The sequence below is a fragment of the Lutjanus erythropterus genome, chromosome 7 (genome assembly GCF_056507025.1).
Source record: "Lutjanus erythropterus isolate fLutEry1 chromosome 7, fLutEry1.hap2, whole genome shotgun sequence".
NCBI classification, from domain to species: domain Eukaryota; kingdom Metazoa; phylum Chordata; class Actinopteri; order Lutjaniformes; family Lutjanidae; genus Lutjanus; species Lutjanus erythropterus.
Genome location: NC_139323.1, coordinates 28201007 through 28219213, shown reverse-complemented (window position 1 = coordinate 28219213; position 18207 = coordinate 28201007). Strand labels below are relative to the sequence as shown.

The window sequence follows — 18207 nt, the reverse complement described above, 5'->3', positions numbered from 1 at the left end:
AGAAAGTACAGCCATGCCACTTCCAAGAAGTATGTATGTGAAATTTATCCAGAATAATCACAACATTTACAGTAGCCTGACAGAAATGTTTGGTGCAAATTTTTTTTTTTTTTTTTTTTTTTTTTTTTGAGAAGTAACTACTACAAACCACAAATTAATAAATAAGGAGAATTTTAAGAAATGCAAAATAAGAAGACACCGAAGAACAAGCAGAGGAAAATAAAAAGAAATGTTCGCATCAAAGTCTTCTATAAAATAAATTATATTCTAAGGACTTCCGCGAAGACGGAAGTAGATTGACTTGAATCCTCTCGGTTCGGACCCGGTGAGTTTCCTGAATATCTCGTGTGTCTGTCAGTCATGCTTGCACCGATGATAAAGATGTAATCTAATATAAATCCAACCACCAGGCAGTGAGTCAGTGGACAAAAAACTCAGCAGACCATCATACTTAGGTGCTTTACGAGTTTTCCATTAAACTGCTTGGAAATCATGGGCTAATCTCTGATATTGCTAAGAAAAAAAAAACGACCTTGGGGTTTAAAGACATCACCCCAGGAGTAGCACAGCATTGAAGACAGAGGGAAAAATCTGCAATAAATAAAGATAAAAAACGTCAGATTAAAACATTAACCTATAAATAATTACTTCTGTGGTTTGTAGGGTTAGCAGAACCACCAGGGGCAAAAATAAATTGTAGAAAGAGTATTTAGAGTAAATTTTTGCAGCCATGCATGGAAACTGAGCAGAGATGATATGATTGGTTGGTTGCAAGTGAAGTAAGGGGCTGAATAATTCATGTGTGAGAGGAGAATTGGGGTATAGCATGAAAGAGACTGGGGTGAGGAGACAGAGAGGGAGGGGTGCAGCAGCTATGGATGGAGAGGGAGAGATGCTGTTGCCAGGGAACAGCAGCCACACAGAGGACCACCGAAAACAACAGCAGGATTATCCAATGGAGTAAAGAGACACAGAGACTGGTGCTCATTTTTCCCAAGTTGCTGTAGGGATAAATAAGCTGCCCCCTCAGAGAGATTTGGGTTTGAATTGATATTTGGGAGTCGGGAAAAGATACTCCAGAGGTATTAGGAGCTAAAAGGGGGAAATATAGAGATGGAGATCACGATGCCAGAGCAGATGCATTCTGATTAAAGGAATTTTGTGTCTTGGTGGTGTGGACGTAGGAGCTGAGAGGTAGGCTGTCGGCTCGCTCTTCACGGCCAGTCTTTCCCCCAACAAAGGTGGCCAGAGGCGGAGGAGAGGAGGGGGAGTCCGGCAGCACAGAGGTGCCCCCTGTCTTCAGACACCTGCTGCTGGCGAGCGGCTGACAGCGAGGACACTGTATGACTGTGTCTGTGCGTGAGTGTGTGTGTGCATGTGAATGAGTGGGAGCGTGAGAGGAGAAATTTCAGCCTGACCCCGGTGAGAAGGACTTTCTCCTCCTGAATCTTTGCATTTGTGACTGAGGAGGAGGAGGAGGGAGGACACGCAGACACGGAGCAGCAGGAGGTTTTGTGGGGATCTCACACCGCTCATGTGAGTATAGCCACCAGCTGAACGTCCTTGCATTTCTGTTCTGCTTGCTGCACATTAGGACACATCAAACTGATTGCATGCACATTAGATTGTCCACTAATACATGAAATCCATTTAGGTTTTTTTTCCTATTGGCTGTTCCATTTGTGATGACCTAGAAAGGCTGAGGGGCCATTTTACTCTGTGATGGGAACATGCTGCACATTTGGTGGCCATTCAGTTTGTAGAAATCTTAGATGGGCAGCACAATACGTGCACAGGAGCAGAGTCTTTCTTTTTTGCTTTTTCATGGCAAAAATATAACAGACAGACCAAAGGACAGCAGACAGGGTCATCGTAGGAGTGTAATGTAAATAAAACATGATCTTGATTTACAGTTTTTCTGGTATTTTTCACATTTTTAAGCGGCATGTCTGAAAGGAAAAAGTCAATCATTCCATAATATAAATTTAGGGGATTGTAGGAGACCCTTTACTCAGCCATTTCCTGGTATTTACCTTGTTTTGTTTGTTTTTTACTACTGGCTAGTAGTATTTGTAACAAATATCTGTCCCGTTTTTTCAGCCCACTTGGCATGTTTCCCACTATCAATCAAAATGCTCAGGAAAAGGGTTTTTCAGTGACATATATGCAGTGAGTTACATCTTAGAAAGCCCAGTTTCTCCACACAGCAGGATTTTGTAGAAATCTTAAATGGCTGATGGAATATTTTCTCTTATTACATTTCTGATTTTTTGCTCTTGTCAAAACTTAGCAGCCTGTCAAACATGATGTGAGAAAGAGGGAATCTCCTTCTCTTCTGTGATAAATGATTTATTCTGTTTTCTGACAGCGTGCACCACACACCACCTCTCTCTCTTTTTCTGGGTGTTGTCACATTTGATTCTATGAAACAAGGGTGTGATGTGTTGGTTGATTTATTATCATGATACAGTCTCTTGCGGCTCATATTAAATTTAAAGCATGTGGAAATGAATCATTACATCTGTGTGACACTTGGCTGCCTGTCAATTCATACTCAGCCACAAGTGTCGCTGCCAAAACCACTAAAACCACTCAAACCACTCCACTCCCTCTAGTAATTATATCAAAGGAACTCATGTTGTCGTGCTGTGAAACACCCTTGATTGACATTTTTTTTGGGGGGGTCTCTGGGGGAGTCTTGAAAAATGATTTTCCATTTTCAGTTGTGACTAAAATGTCTTTTATTTGTCCAGTTGAAAACAATTGGGGCAAGTGGGTCACACAGTTAAAACAAAAACAGAGCAAACCCCCCAGAGAAAAATAGTTATAATGAAACAATCACAAAAGACCTATTGATAATAAAATAGTATGCTAGAGTTAATAAAAGGCTGAAGAAAAGGTATTTTTGAGAAGTGATGTAAAAGAAGTTACTGATTCAGCAAGCCTCAGATCCTCATGCAGGGAATTTCATGGCTCAGGATCCTCATGGGGGTCATGAAATAATTTCTGGGGGTCACCAGACTGGTTGTTGTTGAGGTTGAAGTTGTTGAAAATAAAATAAAGTAACATATTGTGGCAAGCAGCATGAAATGAGAGCCAGAGAACATCTCTCAGCAAGCTCAACCCCTTAAAGACGTTCAACATGAAGGACAAAACGCTTGTATTTCCCTCACTGTATGTTGCATTATTTCTCATTGTGAGCAACATTATGAACTGCCGACAAGAATGTCTGAATCACACTGGTTCTGTTATATATTAGTTGTAGACATTTAAAGGGAAAATTCTACACTTTTAATGTGGATGCCCAGTCAGTGTTGATGGTAAATGTACTCAATTGAAGCAATAAATTCCTCAGTGCAGTGTGTTATATTGACAGAGAAGGGCGAGGTTTCCTGCTGGAGAATCTGTTGTTTTTCCTGCATCCATCGATGTCACTGTGATGTCACTGGATGCAGGAAGAACTGCAGGATATTTTGGCCGGGATTTCTAGTCTCCGCCTCTCAGCAGCCAGCAGGCATGCTCGTATTTTTGTCTCCTAACACTGTGTTTTGCCCAACAAAGTAATAGCTATAGGCAACGTGGGCATGAGTCACAAGTCACCAGCAAAGCATCCTGGTACATGTAGGCACTACAGCACTCAGTTTTCTTGGTCAATATAGCACAGACTGAGGAATTTATTGCTTCAGTTAAGTACATTTACCATCAACTCTGAACATCCACATGAAAAGTGTAGAATTTTGCCTTTAACACGTTCTGAATTGCATTAATGCCACATGGACAAGCACTTTAATGATGCACGCCTTTCCTCGGGGTCTCCGTTTCTAAGAATAACCTCCAGCATAGACCTGGGAATCCTCCGTCACTTGACAGAACCTGCTCAGACACTGTGGATTTTATACTCGAGTGCAGAAATACAATGAGTTCTAATTAAATATCCACAGTGCTGCTCTCAGCCAAAACTGTGTCAAAATCAATGTGTCGGTATTGTGTTGTGATAATGCATCTAGATTTCAGCATTAAATCCTGTAATTTAAAGCAGGCCTGCCCAGTATGGTAAGAAAAAAATGATTTAGATGATTAGCAGGCATGATCGTTTTTGCTTCAATATTTTCATTTTCCCATATAAAAGAAATTAAATTTTTTTAAAGAAAAGATTTGTAGACTTGGGCATCCCTGCAGCACTATACTGCTTCATTATATTGCTGTTGTTACATATTTATCAAAAAATTGCAGCATCTGTGATTTGGATATTGCACTTGGCCAAATTGCAATTTACATAATATTTCAATTAATTGTTCATTTCTAATGTAGAGAAGTGGAGTGCATCCTAATGCTGCCATTTTGCAGTATGCAGTCACTGTATTGAAGGCATTTGTGAATTCTCTTCAAATTCTTGAGCACAAATGAAAGAGTGTTAGAACATAAGAGAAGCTTTTCTATTAATGCTCCTGGTGACATAAATTCTTAGTGTGAGCAGAGATCAAACAGGCAGCAGCAGTCACATCAGTGCAGCAGGATTATGGAGCAGAGGGGGAGGATTAGGTCTGCATGTCGTCCTCCTCCTCATTGGCCTCCTGAATTCCACCCAGGAAAAAATTAATACGTGATATTTGACTTTGAGGAGAGCTGAGCTCAGAAAACGAGTCCGAGCCGGTCACATGCCTCTCACATGTGCTCTTCTGGCCAGGGGGATAAATACCATGTGAGCAGCAGCGGTTACAGCCCCAAAATTATAATGAAAAATTATTTTGATAAATTCCACTTACTGATGACTTCTGTCTTCAAAGTCAAACACATCAGAGTTCCTGCAGTGCAGCCATGAAGCTCTTTAGTTAGTAAATTTATTTTATGTTTCAGTTTTCCTCTGTTAATGTAAATGTGGCTCATTAATAAACATTTCCTTCACACCTCCAGGCCCCGGCTCTCCTCTCTGAGGGATGGGCACTACAGAGGCAACTCTACGAATGGAGAACATGGAAGTGAAAGACGAGTGGCAGGATGAAGATTTCCCCAGGTGAAATCCTTTTACTTTCTACTAGTCAGCATCTATTGTATTAGACATGTCCTGTAGATGTCAAACAGCCAGTTTGCTGATGTTTAAATGAAACAGCAAAGCAAAAAACTGCCCTTAAAGCATCTCTCAGAGCTGAGTGTGTGTGTGTGTATGTGTGTGTGTGTGTGTGTGCACGCCTTTAGCAACATGCATATTCTTGTGTTTGTGTATGTTGCTGAATATGCATCACGTTTTGATTTATGCATGAGTAGATAATATATTATTGTGGATTAATTGTGCAGTTAATTATTAATTAATTGCCAAACAGAGTTTCTTTGTGGATCAGCTGCACCCTGTTACTTCCAGTACAGTGAAGACTGGGTACATTTAGAAGCTGCAATATTTACAGTGATGGAAGAAGTACTCCGATCTTTTACTTAATTAACAGTAACGGTACCAAACTGTAAAAATACTCTATTACATTAAATGTAATGCATTCACTTTTTTTTTACTTAAGGTAAAAGTACAAAAGTATTCTCATTAAAATAAACATAAAGTACCAAAAGTAAAAGTACTCATCATTGTGTAGAACAGCCCATTTCAGAATCTCATTTATTATATTACTGGATTATAATTAGTGATGCAGTAATGTCTTAATTTCTGTCATGCTGTAGCTGGTAAAGGTGGAACTACTACTTTATATACTGCTGGGGAGATTAAGGAGGGATAATATACAGTGAGAGGGTCATTAATACAATATAAACCCTGACAAGGTGCTGTGGGACCCTGACAAAAAGTAGAGGGTTCTTCAATTACACTGGAGGATAATCTTGTCACAAACAAAGTGGAAACTAGGTCCAAAAATGCTGGAGTGCACGGACAACAGCAACAGAGTTTTAGACTGATATTTTGACTGTCTTCATCAGAGTCCAAAAAAACTTGAGCGCTTGAACAATGAACACTTGAGCCAGTGTACTATTTGTAATATTGTGGGGTTTTTTTCTTACAACTTTTTAAAAAATATATATAATCATAGATATCCATTTATAATTTCCGCTCTGCTTTCTCAGCATTAGTTGAGATTAGGGACGTAACAATACCAAAACCTCAGGGTACAATAACACCATGATAAAAAAAAAATCTCACATATACACCATCTTTGTTTGGCTAACATTTGTTTTTCCTTTTAACTTAAAGTGCTTCTGCATCCCCTCTTTAATACAAAATGAAAAATGAAAGTAGCCAGCCATGATCATGTATAAACCATGAATTGTCGCAAACAATCAATGCAGCAGTCAGTGGCAGACCTTTTATAAAATAAATTTAAAATAATACAGTAAAATAATTAACCATGTAATAACCTGATACTTTGCCACAGTCCAGCATAGTATTGAGATATTTTTTATTGCAATATTGTAGTATTTGATATATTGTTACATCTGTATTGGCTTCAAATATATAGTGGACAGTATATTATAAAGTAGTAAAAATTATTAATGAGCATCCAATAAAAATACTCAAGCAATGTACAACCTCATAATTGTACTTTAAGTACAAACTTGAGATATTGTGAGACTTTTAAATAAAACATATTGATAGATAGCCACATCTCATTTCTGCTCTACCTTCTAAGCATTAGTGTAGCTAGTAATGCACTATTAAAGACTGAAGACTTTAATCATTTAGAAAATTGATTATTTGCCACAGACGAGAAGAAAGAGAAACAGACAGAAAGATGAATGCGGGCTCCACAAAGATTTAGAGAGCGAGTGAATTTGACGCTCACAGATTGAGATGCAGAGCTTGACGGGCAGAAAAAGAGCAGGCGAGAGGTGTGATGATGACAGTTAGTGCCGGGCTCTCTCCTCCTCCTCCTCCTCCTCCTCCTGCTCCTCCTCCCTCCTCCCTCTTCCCTCCTCCTCCATCAGATGGTGAGGCAGGAAGCCAGGGAGCAGGTGCAGCTCTGTCTGTAAATGGTCTCAGGCTACGTCATGTGACGCAACAGCAGTCGCCGATCAACAACAGAGCATCGCCAGGAAAATGGTGGCAGGTTTTTGGTTAAAGACAGACAGACACGGAGGAGAGGGATTATTAAGGTAGACCTCTGAGAGACGCTCTGTTCCAGACTGTCTGTTGTCAGCTGAGAAGACAGGGGATGAGTATGCAAGGCAAATACAAAGGTGTGTGAGGTTACAAAGCTCATTTGAATCGACTCTGACAAAAGCAGCCCTGTGCTATTTTCCAGAAGGTAAGCATTATCACTTCATCCTGATATTGGTGTCTGTAGCTGAAGGACAGAGCAGCCATATGCAGGAACAAAAGAGATTACGTTGCTTTTGTTAAAAGAGGAAATAAATCCATAAATCTGTTCAGCTTATAATAAAAGGCTTCATTTTTTGACAAAGGAGGCGCTGGACTAGTAATCACTGCAGGGGTCCTCGGGGGGAATAGGGTCGAACCTTTCATCAGTGCCTGTTCCTCTGGGCTAAAGCCAGTATTGTTGGCTCAGGAGGAGCACACACACACACTGTCCTCCTCCTCTAGATGGGAGGATGAAGCAGTTGGTTTTCACGGGACTGCAGCTAAGACCCTCTCTGCGCTGTAGCTCTGCACCTCTTGTGTTTTAAAGGGGTAGTCAGATGATTTGAAGTGGGGGTCGTATGAGGTGCTTATCTATAGTTAGTGTATTACCTGCAGTAGATGCCAGCAGACACCCCCTCAGTTTGGAGAAGCAGAGAGGGGTACCAGCATGGAAGCTAAGCAATGTATCGCTGTGGACAGGGTCAGCGGTAAAATGTATTTTAGACATTTGAAAAAGGCCCACTTAAATAATCAATATCAGTTTGAGTGTACACTATATATAGATATCTGCCTACCTTGCGGGCAGAGAGCCTTTTCTGGCGGGAAACAGACATTATATAAGCTTCAGTCTTGCTCAACCAGACTTCTTTTGCAAAAACAATAATTTTACCTTGCAGAACACAGGAGTTGACATTTTCCATTTTCCCTGGAAAAAAGAAAAGAGTGTGGTAGTGGTTATATCTGCAGAGACCCTGTCCTCTGCCTGTATTTCTTATTGTTTTGCTGTACTCAGGACGCTTTGCCGACCCAAAATGTTGGAATTTGATGTCCTGGAAATGAGACTCAACAATCAACTATCAGTTAGAACAAATTCTACTGATTCTACCTTTAAAATAGTGAAAATAGTAATACAACGTACACTTATACTAATATTTTAAGGTGGTCCTTTTTTTAGGTTGTGAAAATACCTTTCACTTTTACTTCCCCTGCTGCTTCTCCAAACTGAGAGTGTGCCAACCGCCATCTAGGTGACACACCGACTGTGGATAAGTACCTCATACAACCCCTACGTCAGGAAAATTCATATTCACCCTTTAACCATTTAGTTACACAAGTCTGTTTCCAGTTCCTCGGCTGCACTGGGTGTTGTTGTTGCTGATATGCACATGTAAGCAAATCTGTCCTAATGTGCGTAGTTTTGCTTACTCCCGAATGGCTTACACACACAAACATATGCAAAATCGAGATTTTGACCTCCTGTCTGCTCCTCCTCTGTGCAGCGCGTCAGCAGTAAATAACAAGTGAAAAAAAGAGCTGCACCACTTTGTCTGCATGCAGACACACACGTCTTCCCTCATTCTGTCTCGTATTCCTCCCCTTTTCTCCTCTATTTCTCCTCGCCTGGCAGCCCTGTAATCTTCATCTCTCCCAAGAGAGAAGTTAATTACCATCTCTATCCTCTTCTGCTCGCTCCTCTTTTTAGTGCTCAGCCAGATCAGTGACAACACCCACGCCTTCACTGGTCCACTGAACAACATCCTAATCATACTGTTACACTTTATTGTGACGCAGTAGTTATAGACCACTGCATGTTAGAAAACGTAGCACAAATAAATCTTACAGGCTCAAAGTTAAAGAGACAGTTCACCCCAAAATCAAAAGCATGTTTGGTTCCTCTTACTGTACCTGTAGTGCTATTTATCTGTCAAGAGAGTTTTGTTATGAGTTTCAGAGTTTTGGAGATATTGGCTGTATGGTTGCCTTCTCTCAAATAGAGTAGAAACAGATGACACTTGGCTTATTGTGCTCAAAGCGGCAAAGAAATACATTTTTATAACCTCAACAGCAGAGTCTCTCAACTACTGAGCCCTTTACCATTGTAACATTGTGATTTAAAAGCCCTCTGTATTTGAGGAGGTTTGTCCCTTTAGAGTTGCAGTAAGGCAGAAGTTGACATATTCTGTTGACGTGTCCTTTTTATTATTTTCTTATTAAACCTGGCTGTTGCTGTCAGTCATGGTGTTGTCATTTATGCTGCTGTTTTCTTACCTTCCTCAATGCAGCTAGTCGGCCAGCTAACTTTGTTTTAAGTGTTTTAGCGCCCAAGAACAGAGTTACAGGCTTGTGGTGCAGAGACAAAGACTCCTTTAAACCCGACACAGGGATGTAAGAGTTGTTTTTCCTGCTCGCTTCGCTGTTGGCTGAGTGAAACAGTTGGATGTTGCCATCAGAGCGATAGTGGTGTTTACAGTGGGGAGCTGGTGAGGTTCCTCCCTCATCGCTTTTTTGCTGAGGGACAGCCTTTCTTATGCTGTCAAAAATGCCCCTGACACTCCAATAACGATATCATCATCCATCACAGTTCATGAGACATCGGCCAACCTTATCATGAGCACAAGCCTCTCATCCATGAGTAGATGCACGCTTCATTGAGAAGGAGAAAATAGTTCCTGCGTGAAACTGCTCACAACAAGGTCTGTGGATTACCAGGTCATGATCAGGACAAAGGCGCTGGTGTTGAGTTTTTCAAATGTATTTTTTGGCACTTTGAGCACCACAAGCTGGGTTCCATCTAGTTCCATTGTATTGGAAAGCAAGCAGATATCTTTACGCTCAATATCTCCAAAACTTTGCAACTCATACCAAAACTATCAAGTTAGATAAATAGCACTACAGGTCAGAAGAAAAATATGTATTTTTTTTTATTCGGGGGTGAACTCTCCCTTTGAGGGTGTTTCTATTCAGGACTCAGTAAGTGCGTCTTTATATATGATTTGTTTTATATTATTACACTGAACGACCATGATGCTGGTTGCTGACCTGTGTATGTTTCCCTGCAGACCACTACCAGAGTACGGAGACATGGATTCATCCTGCGGTCTCACAGACAACAGAGCCTGTAAGTAACACCGTGGAGAGGAGGGTCACTGATGACATTTCCTGATCTGTCTCAAGTAAACTAAAGTTACTTTCCTTGGTCTGTCTCTCTTCTCTCCTGGTCCTGCTGTAGCTCCCCCTAACTCCCTGAACGTGAGCCCACCTGGAGGAGGCGGCGTCGGTGTGTCCTCATCACACCGTAAACGGCGTACGCTGATTGCCCCGGAGATGAACCTTTCACTGGACCAGAGTGAGGGCTCTTTGCTGTCGGATGACTTCCTGGACACACCAGACGACCTGGACATAAACGTAGATGACATTGATACGCCTGATGAGACAGACTCGCTGGAATTCATCACCAATGGAAACGAGCTGGAGTGGGAGGGTAAGAAGATAAAAATGGTCTGGCTTAACCCCTTTCACACGTTTCACATAAATAACAAAACATTTAACCAAACAACAAAACTAGTACATTACATCAGACATCCCGAATAAGTGGCTACAGTGCATCAGTTTAATCATTCCCTTCAGCGTTCAGTGTTTAGTCCTCCACAGAGGAACACTGAGGCCTACTTAAAACACAAAATCTGATTACACGGCTTGACAGACTGAAGAATGAAAGAGCTCTGAAGTCTGTTCAGTCGAGCCTGTGGGACTCTAAATCTTCTCTTTGATGCCAAAAGTTGATATACTTCAAATAAAATATGAGCGGGGTCGGATGTGATTTTACCGGCCAGAGACAACAGTCTTTTGGTATTCACTCACAGCTTGAAACATGAGTCAAGTGTTTGACCCACCATGTTTGAGCAGACGTGGAGCAGTCAAACCAGTCAACTGTATCGTGCACTGATCACATACTGAATAAAAGTCTGTATTATAGATTGGTAAAACAATAACAGGATCTGTTTGTTTGCTCCAAATAACCATAGTCTCCTAACAAAGTGAATGCGTTGTTGTTGTACCTTGCTACAGATATTATCTGTGTGTGCACTCCTGGATAAAGCAGCGTCCACAGAGATGCGTAAATATTTACTGGAGCTGTAAGCCATAACACTGACCTTCAGCTTTTAAAACTAGCTTTAATATTAAGTTTTCAGTTTAATCTGAATCTTCAAATGTAGTAATTGGAATTCATATGAATCTGCATGTAATATCTATGTGTCTGTGCTGAAGCTTGCAGAATCATTAACACATTTTAAGTAGAAATGCATAATATGGTAAAACAAAAAAGAGAGATTATTTTAACAGATATTCTGATTATATGATTGCTGATGATGCCTGGGATCAAGAAATGTTACCAATTGATTGACAGAAGGTGGGAAAATGAGAAAGTGCTCCAACATATTGATATATGAAACAACTTTTCTGAACTGAAACAGGAATTAGGCCCACCCTGATATATTTAGCTACTGATTCACCATCAGAATACAGAAATGCATGACATCGATACTGACAGACATGAAATGGAGAGTAATGGAAGTTATCACTTCCTGTCAGTCACTGAAGATGACTCACTGGCTTCATTCACGAACAGCAGGAATGACATTTTGCATCACAATTTTTTTTATTTTCCTTGAAAAAAAAAAAAACATCATGATGATGTGACATTTGTTGGAGTCTGAACTAAACAAACTTGTTTTATCACATCTGGAGAACAAGATTTGCAGGACAGGACATCTCTGCAGCACTAAATGCTTCATTATAATGCTGTTTTGTTATACATTTTCCTTTGATAACAAACTGCAACTTCTGCAATTTGGATATTGCCCTTAATATTTTAGTTAATTGCGCAGCCCCAATTTTGAGTTTTATTTTTCCAGTCAGTCCAGTTCAAGTTTATCATTTCTATCTGTTTTATTTGTTTAATATGCTCTTCATTCAAATCTTAAAATATTGTTGGTATATTTCATTTTCTGTACTTGTATTTCTCTTTCTATGTAATTGTTTTAATAGTTTATTTATGTAAAACACTGTCTAACAGAAGACACTGGTTCTCCACACTAGGGGTCGCCAAAGGGGTCATGAGGCTTTTGTGATTTTAAGGGGTGTAAGAAAGCTTGCATCAAAGCATTTATTTTATTTAGGCAAAAAATCTCACACGATATTGCATGGTGAAGACCTCAACATTCACAGAGCCTCATCCTGCATTAGGAACGTACACAGTTAAAACAACCAGAGAGCTAATAGAACAATAGAGTCTCATGGAGAAGAAAACACTTTATTTGACAAAGAAGAAGTCTATTATGTGTTTATGATTTAAAAAAACATAATACAGACTGTATTATATAAAAAATCATGAAAAAATATCATGAAAATTCATCTCTGTGTCTCCTTAATGTATCCATAAGTGAAGCGTTATCATCAAACTGAGCCTTATTCAACATTTCACCACAAACCTGAGTCCTACGTGAATGTTAAGCTTAATCCTTATACAGTGATACAAAAGATAACTGTGGTTTTACTAAGACTGAGAGTAATCCTAAATCAATTATTCAACCTAAACCTCACTGAAAAGGAGCTTACACACAGATAATATGTTTCACTCTTTCTTGGATCCAACACTGCAGCGTGGTGCGTATTTCAGTGCAGAATAAAGAACGAGATCTGTCTCTGTGTCCATCCAGATGACACACCGGTGGCCTCAGCCAAAGCAGGTCCTGCTGACGGTTCAGGAGACATGGACGGGGAGGGGAACGCCACAAACGGGCGTCTCTGGAGGACGGTGATCATCGGAGAGCAGGAGCATCGTATTGACATGCAAGTCATCAGACCTTATCTCCGAGTCATCACACACGGAGGTCAGTGAGAGGACAGAGATCAATCTGATAACTCATCAAAGGCTTTGATAGATTGTTCCCAGTAATATACAGCATGTGCAGTTAACAGATTAAAATCTGCTAACTTTAACCCACACAATATTATAAAGACAAGCACCTAAATTAGACCAGCATTCATGTAAAATAAGTAATACAATGTGTCAGTGTATATTCTGTTCATTGGCTTTTCCTGTCAGAAGTGAGTATTTAAATAAAAAAACAAGTGATTATTTGATTATCATTTTAAAACAGAAAAATTAAAATTGAAATACAAGGTATTTTTCTTTTTCATGGTCAAAAAGGGATGAGCAGAATTTTTAAAAATGGTTTTATTTTCTATTTTGTTTAACAAAAAACACAATTATTTGAAAACAGAATTCTTAGTCACTAGACTGGTTTTCACATATGACAGCTCACTGGAGTGCGGTGAGATTTCTGCGGATGACAGATCTTGTTTTGCCTAAAATCATATCAAAGTAGGTTTCCAAAAACATTTTAGCCTGGGCTAAAGGAACACTTGCACATTTTGTGCTCTCCTATTGTAAATTGGTGATCAAATAACTGCTCTTTTTTTTTTTTAATGCTCGTTTCTGAAAGGAAAATCCATTGACCAATAAAGTCAATAACATTCATGACATTATTGACTGTTATCTGAAACTCTCTCCAATCAGGTTACTATGGCGAGGGCCTGAACGCCATCATTGTTTTCTCTGCCTGTTACCTGCCTGACAGCAGCTGTCCAGACTACCACTACATCATGGAAAACCTCTTTCTGTGAGTCTAACATGGCCGACTTTTAGTTTTCATATACTCACCATGCATGTGAGGCTCGGGCCCATAATTCAGAAGTCAAGTCGAGGTTTATTATAGCCTGATATCACACAGCATGTGATGAACAATGTTAGCAAAACATAGAAAGATGTAAAACACTGAGATAAACTACATATAATGACAACATATTTAAAAATATATTAAAAATTAGGTGAAATACAATAATACACACAATGCACGTACACAAAAATGTGAGGAAAACTGAGGATAAGCTGTTTAACTGCAGTTTAAAACTTAAAGCAGACTAAATAAGGTTGAAGGCTGATGTGAATAAATGTGTTTTGAATTTATTTTCGAATAGCTAGCCTCTTGAATTTGGATCGGAAGAGAAAGCTCTGCCACCTAATGATAATTTATTTATTTTCGGAATAGTCACAAGAGGAGGATCGTAGAGTCATAACAGGTATATCAGTGACTAGAGATGATGAGTAGGTTGGTGCAAGTTTGTAATATTTTATAAGTTAAAAGTAGGATTTTGAAGTCAGATCTAGTCTGTAAAGGGAGCCAGTGCAATGAAATAAGAACAGGATTGATTTTGTACAGATTTTAATTTGCTAATATTTGATTTTAAGCCAGAGAGAAGGATGTTAGAATAGTCAAGTCTGAGACAAATGCATGAATAAGTGATGATTCAGAGTGAGATCAGTGAATGTGCTTTGCTCTATGCTGGACAAAGAGCTAACGTGTGAGGTGTCTCAGTCATGGGACTCATGTCCACATTTCGATCATGTTATTTTTGTTCTGTTTTGTGTGTCTGAGCCCCTGTTGTCTTATAATCCGTCCATGACGTTGTACTGTTTCTTGCAGGTATGTGGTGAGCAGTCTGGAGATGCTGGTGGCTGAAGATTATCTGATCATCTACATGAACGGAGCCACTCCTCGCAGTAAGATGCCCGGGATCAGCTGGCTCAAGAAATGTTACCAAATGATCGACAGAAGGTGAGAAAATGAGAGTCCTCTCCAATATACTGATATATATAAAACAGCTTTTCTGAACTGAGACATGAATTAGGCCCACCCTGATATATTTAGCAGCTGAGCATCGTTCACCATCAACATGCAGAAATGCATGACATCGATGCTGACAGACATGAAATGGAAAGTAATGGAAGTTTTCTCTTGGTGTCAGTCACTGAAGATGACTCACAGGCTTCATTTACAGCTGGTCTCTATTTAGAGAAAAACCTCTTTTCAATTCTCACTTTCATATTTTTTTTTATGTCTCGTGTTGCTCGTTTTAGCAGGAGCCTTTAAATGTGTAAACTTTAACCTGCCTGTGTTGTTTGTGTCGTGATGGCAGATTGAGGAAGAACCTGAAGTCTTTGGTCATCGCTCATCCCACGTGGTTCATACGCACCGTCCTGGCCATATCCAGGCCCTTTATCAGGTAATACACACAAACCAACAACTCAGAAATCATGTTTCAGTGGGAAAATATGGGGCTTAAGTTAGTTAGTAACGTTAACTCTCCATCTTGTGAGTTTTTGAAAGGTGGTGAGAAAGTTTGACATCACAAAGTCCATGATAATAATAACTAATAATTAAATTAGATACAATGGGATCTTATTCAGGGTGAAGTTGGCAGGGAATTTTCTCTCCATAGGCAAAGAAAAGCCCCCATATTTATTAAACTCTGTAGAAGAGCTCATCGGTGTGTACCAGAATTCCAGCTGCACAAATTATTAAAGTAGATATTTTAGCGATGCATGTTATTGTTGTTGTCCTGTTGTCGTCTGCAGTGTGAAGTTCATGAATAAGATCCAGTACGTCCACAGCCTAGATGAGCTGGCAGAGATCGTCCCCATGGAGCACGTCCACGTTCCTGAGTGTGTGGTGCAGTAAGTACCTCTGACCACGAGATGGAGACAGAGAGCTGTAGCAGCAGTCACCACATCCTGCAGACTGCAGCTATTTATTTATTTATTTAAAAGGATTATTCATATAAACATGTCAGAGAATGAGTGTAACATCTGAATAAATTTAAAAAGATATTAATACCCTGATTCTTTAAAACAGTGTGGAATGATGATATAACAGTGTTTTCTAATTTTCAGATTTGATGAGGAGAGGATTAAAGCACGGAGGGAAAGGTACAATACATTTGTTATTTATTATTTCATTTTGATAATTAGTGCATATATATTGCTTATACAGAATTAAACTGTGGTTTGAGCACTGTATTTGAACTGACTGGCTAAAAAAGACTACCTTTAAATTCGAGAGCAAATGGGCATCATTAACTCTGTGTGTGTGTGTGTGTGTGTGTGTGTGTGTGTGTGTGTGTGTGCGTGCGTGCGTGCGTGCGTGCGTGTGTGCAGGATGGAGCAGGAGCACAGACAGCAGGAGCAGCAGCAGCAGCAGTCGGTCCCACAGGAGCCAATTAAAAAGTCTGAGAGGTAAACCTGCCTCCTGATCCAACCTGGATTTTAAAAAAAACATATATCATATTTTCACAGTGGACATTTGATTAGCCGAGACATTTATCAGTTTTTACTACACTGTCACTACACTTTTTAAAAGTTCTCAGCACATCTTTCTTTTCTCATTCATTTTCAGGCCGAAGTCGGTGATAGTAGATCAAAAATTATGAGAAGGACAGAGCTCTGCAGGTGAAGGTAAAAATAAATCACTGTTGTATTTCTTGTAGGAGTCCCAGTGTGATATAGATTCATCCTTATATCTTCACTCAGATGTCTAAACAGTGACAAATAATCACATGTTCCACTGTGTTTCAGTATTAAAGAGATTAAGATTAAGATTAGTATGAAATATTTAAATATTTAATGCTTACTGTTCACACAAATTCAAATTCCAAAAGGCTTTACTGACGTGGGAAACAGATATTTACATTGCCAGAGCAGGTGTGCAATAAAAACAAAAGAAAAATACACATGAACAGAAGACTTTTTGCTAGCAATATATAGTCCTATAATTTGGAATAAATCACTTAAAATAGAAAAAAGAAACAAAAATGTAGACTTGCAGTTAAAGGTACAAATACACACACTATATAAACACGGCAACATTTTTTAAATCTTGGTTAAGAAAACCAAAAAAGTTCTGTATTATATTTGTTATATGTTTTTTTAAACAATGAGGTATTTATCCATCCTTAAATATTGAATTAAATTGTCTGACTTTTCCTAAAAGAGAAATACTTAAACACAATATTATTCAAGTGTACTTCAGATTTTAGGTGAGTAAACTGTTGAACAGAAAAATAAAGCTGAAGGTAAAATACATCTGAGACACTGACTATTGTAGATTCATGTGCCGTGTGATAATGTATTTCTTGACCAGGTTCTTATTTGCTATTTGCAAAGAGATTCGGGACATTTGCATGAGCACAACTCTTCATGTCTGCTGAGGAGGAACAGACGGGGTGAAAGAGGGGAACGATTTGTCGTTATCTCTGCAGGGGGTGTCGTGCGCGAGGTTTAACTGTAGTCCTTTTAAACTTTCATTTACATTCAGATTCACATTCATGCAGTTCACAGTCCTCCATTGTTAGGAGGATATCTGCCCGTAGTTCTGTGCGTTTTGCAGACCTTTACACTGATGCTCGGTCGTTTTCAGCTTTTCAGAGTAGCTTCTCTCCATCTCCCCTTTTCTTCTCTTCATTGCTCCGAGTTATATAAGGTCCTGTCTATTTCAGTGTAGAACACAGTGCATGTTCTTGAGGGAGAACAAAAGCTGGAAGGAAGCTGAAAATAAAGAAAGTCACACATTCTGTCAGAGACTGATAATGTTATAGAATAAACAGCATGCATGAGTAAGCAAGTCATTACGACCAGCACCTTTCAAAGTGTTGAGGTGTTACATTTTTTATTAGCTGGTTGAAACCAGCTGGCCGAAGGATACAGACAGCAGCGTGCTGTTCCTTACAAGACTAAAACATCAAAGATGAAACACGTACAATTGCAGGACAAAAAGGCAAAAAGTTACTAGTTTGTACAGGAGTAATAGTCCCTTCATTAAGTTAAAAGTGACTAGAGGAGCGAGTTTGGTGAAATGGCAACAGTTCATTTTTGGATTTTTAGATGTCTTTTTTAGATGTGTCATTTAATGGAGTTCAGAGGTTGATTGAAACTAGCGATTGATTATTTAAAAAAAAAGGAAAAAAGTCAAATAGAGTACTACTCCTATCTGACAGTAAACTGAATATCTTTGGATTGTGGACAATACAAGACATTAGAGGACGTCACCTTGGTCTGAGTCCTTTCAGTGAGTCAACATGCACACCAGCCTGAATGAGTGTCACTGGTGACACCGGTGTTTGCTTTAATATTTCATGTCAGAATGGCTGCTGTGTAAAAGGTCAATTGAACTTAACAATTATTTTTATTATTGATTAATCTGTTGATCATCTTCCTGATTAATCGATTAGTC

The 18207-nt window shown here is 39.4% G+C and overlaps 1 protein-coding gene across 2 annotated transcripts; it reads left to right on the top strand.

Moving 5' to 3' along the window:
- Positions 1 to 827: 827 nt before the first annotated feature.
- atcaya (ATCAY kinesin light chain interacting caytaxin a) lies at positions 828 to 16845 on the top strand. 2 transcript variants are annotated; one of them, XM_084722261.1, is made up of 12 exons: positions 828 to 1536; positions 4915 to 5014; positions 10135 to 10193; positions 10305 to 10556; positions 12796 to 12969; positions 13659 to 13761; positions 14626 to 14757; positions 15119 to 15205; positions 15558 to 15656; positions 15873 to 15908; positions 16137 to 16214; positions 16375 to 16845. In XM_084722261.1, exons 2-12 carry the CDS (start codon positions 4938 to 4940, stop codon positions 16406 to 16408), a joined length of 1131 nt encoding a protein of 376 aa, XP_084578387.1. In that variant the 5' UTR covers positions 828 to 1536; positions 4915 to 4937; the 3' UTR covers positions 16409 to 16845. The 2 variants fall into 2 exon arrangements, with proteins under 2 accessions (XP_084578387.1, XP_084578388.1); XM_084722262.1 differs by lacking the exons at positions 828 to 1536; positions 4915 to 5014 and adding an exon at positions 6920 to 7241.
- Positions 16846 to 18207: the final 1362 nt, after the last annotated feature.

Excerpts from the sequence above, each read along its gene's own strand:
- atcaya (XM_084722261.1), top strand. The coding sequence starts at position 4,938 with ATGGGCACTACAGAGGCAACTCTACGAATGGAGAACATGGAAGTGAAA. Across the intron at positions 5,015-10,134 it reads CAGGATGAAGATTTCCCCAG|ACCACTACCAGAGTACGGAG; the intron begins GTGAAATCCTTT and ends GTTTCCCTGCAG. Across the intron at positions 15,657-15,872 it reads GTTCCTGAGTGTGTGGTGCA|ATTTGATGAGGAGAGGATTA; the intron begins GTAAGTACCTCT and ends TCTAATTTTCAG.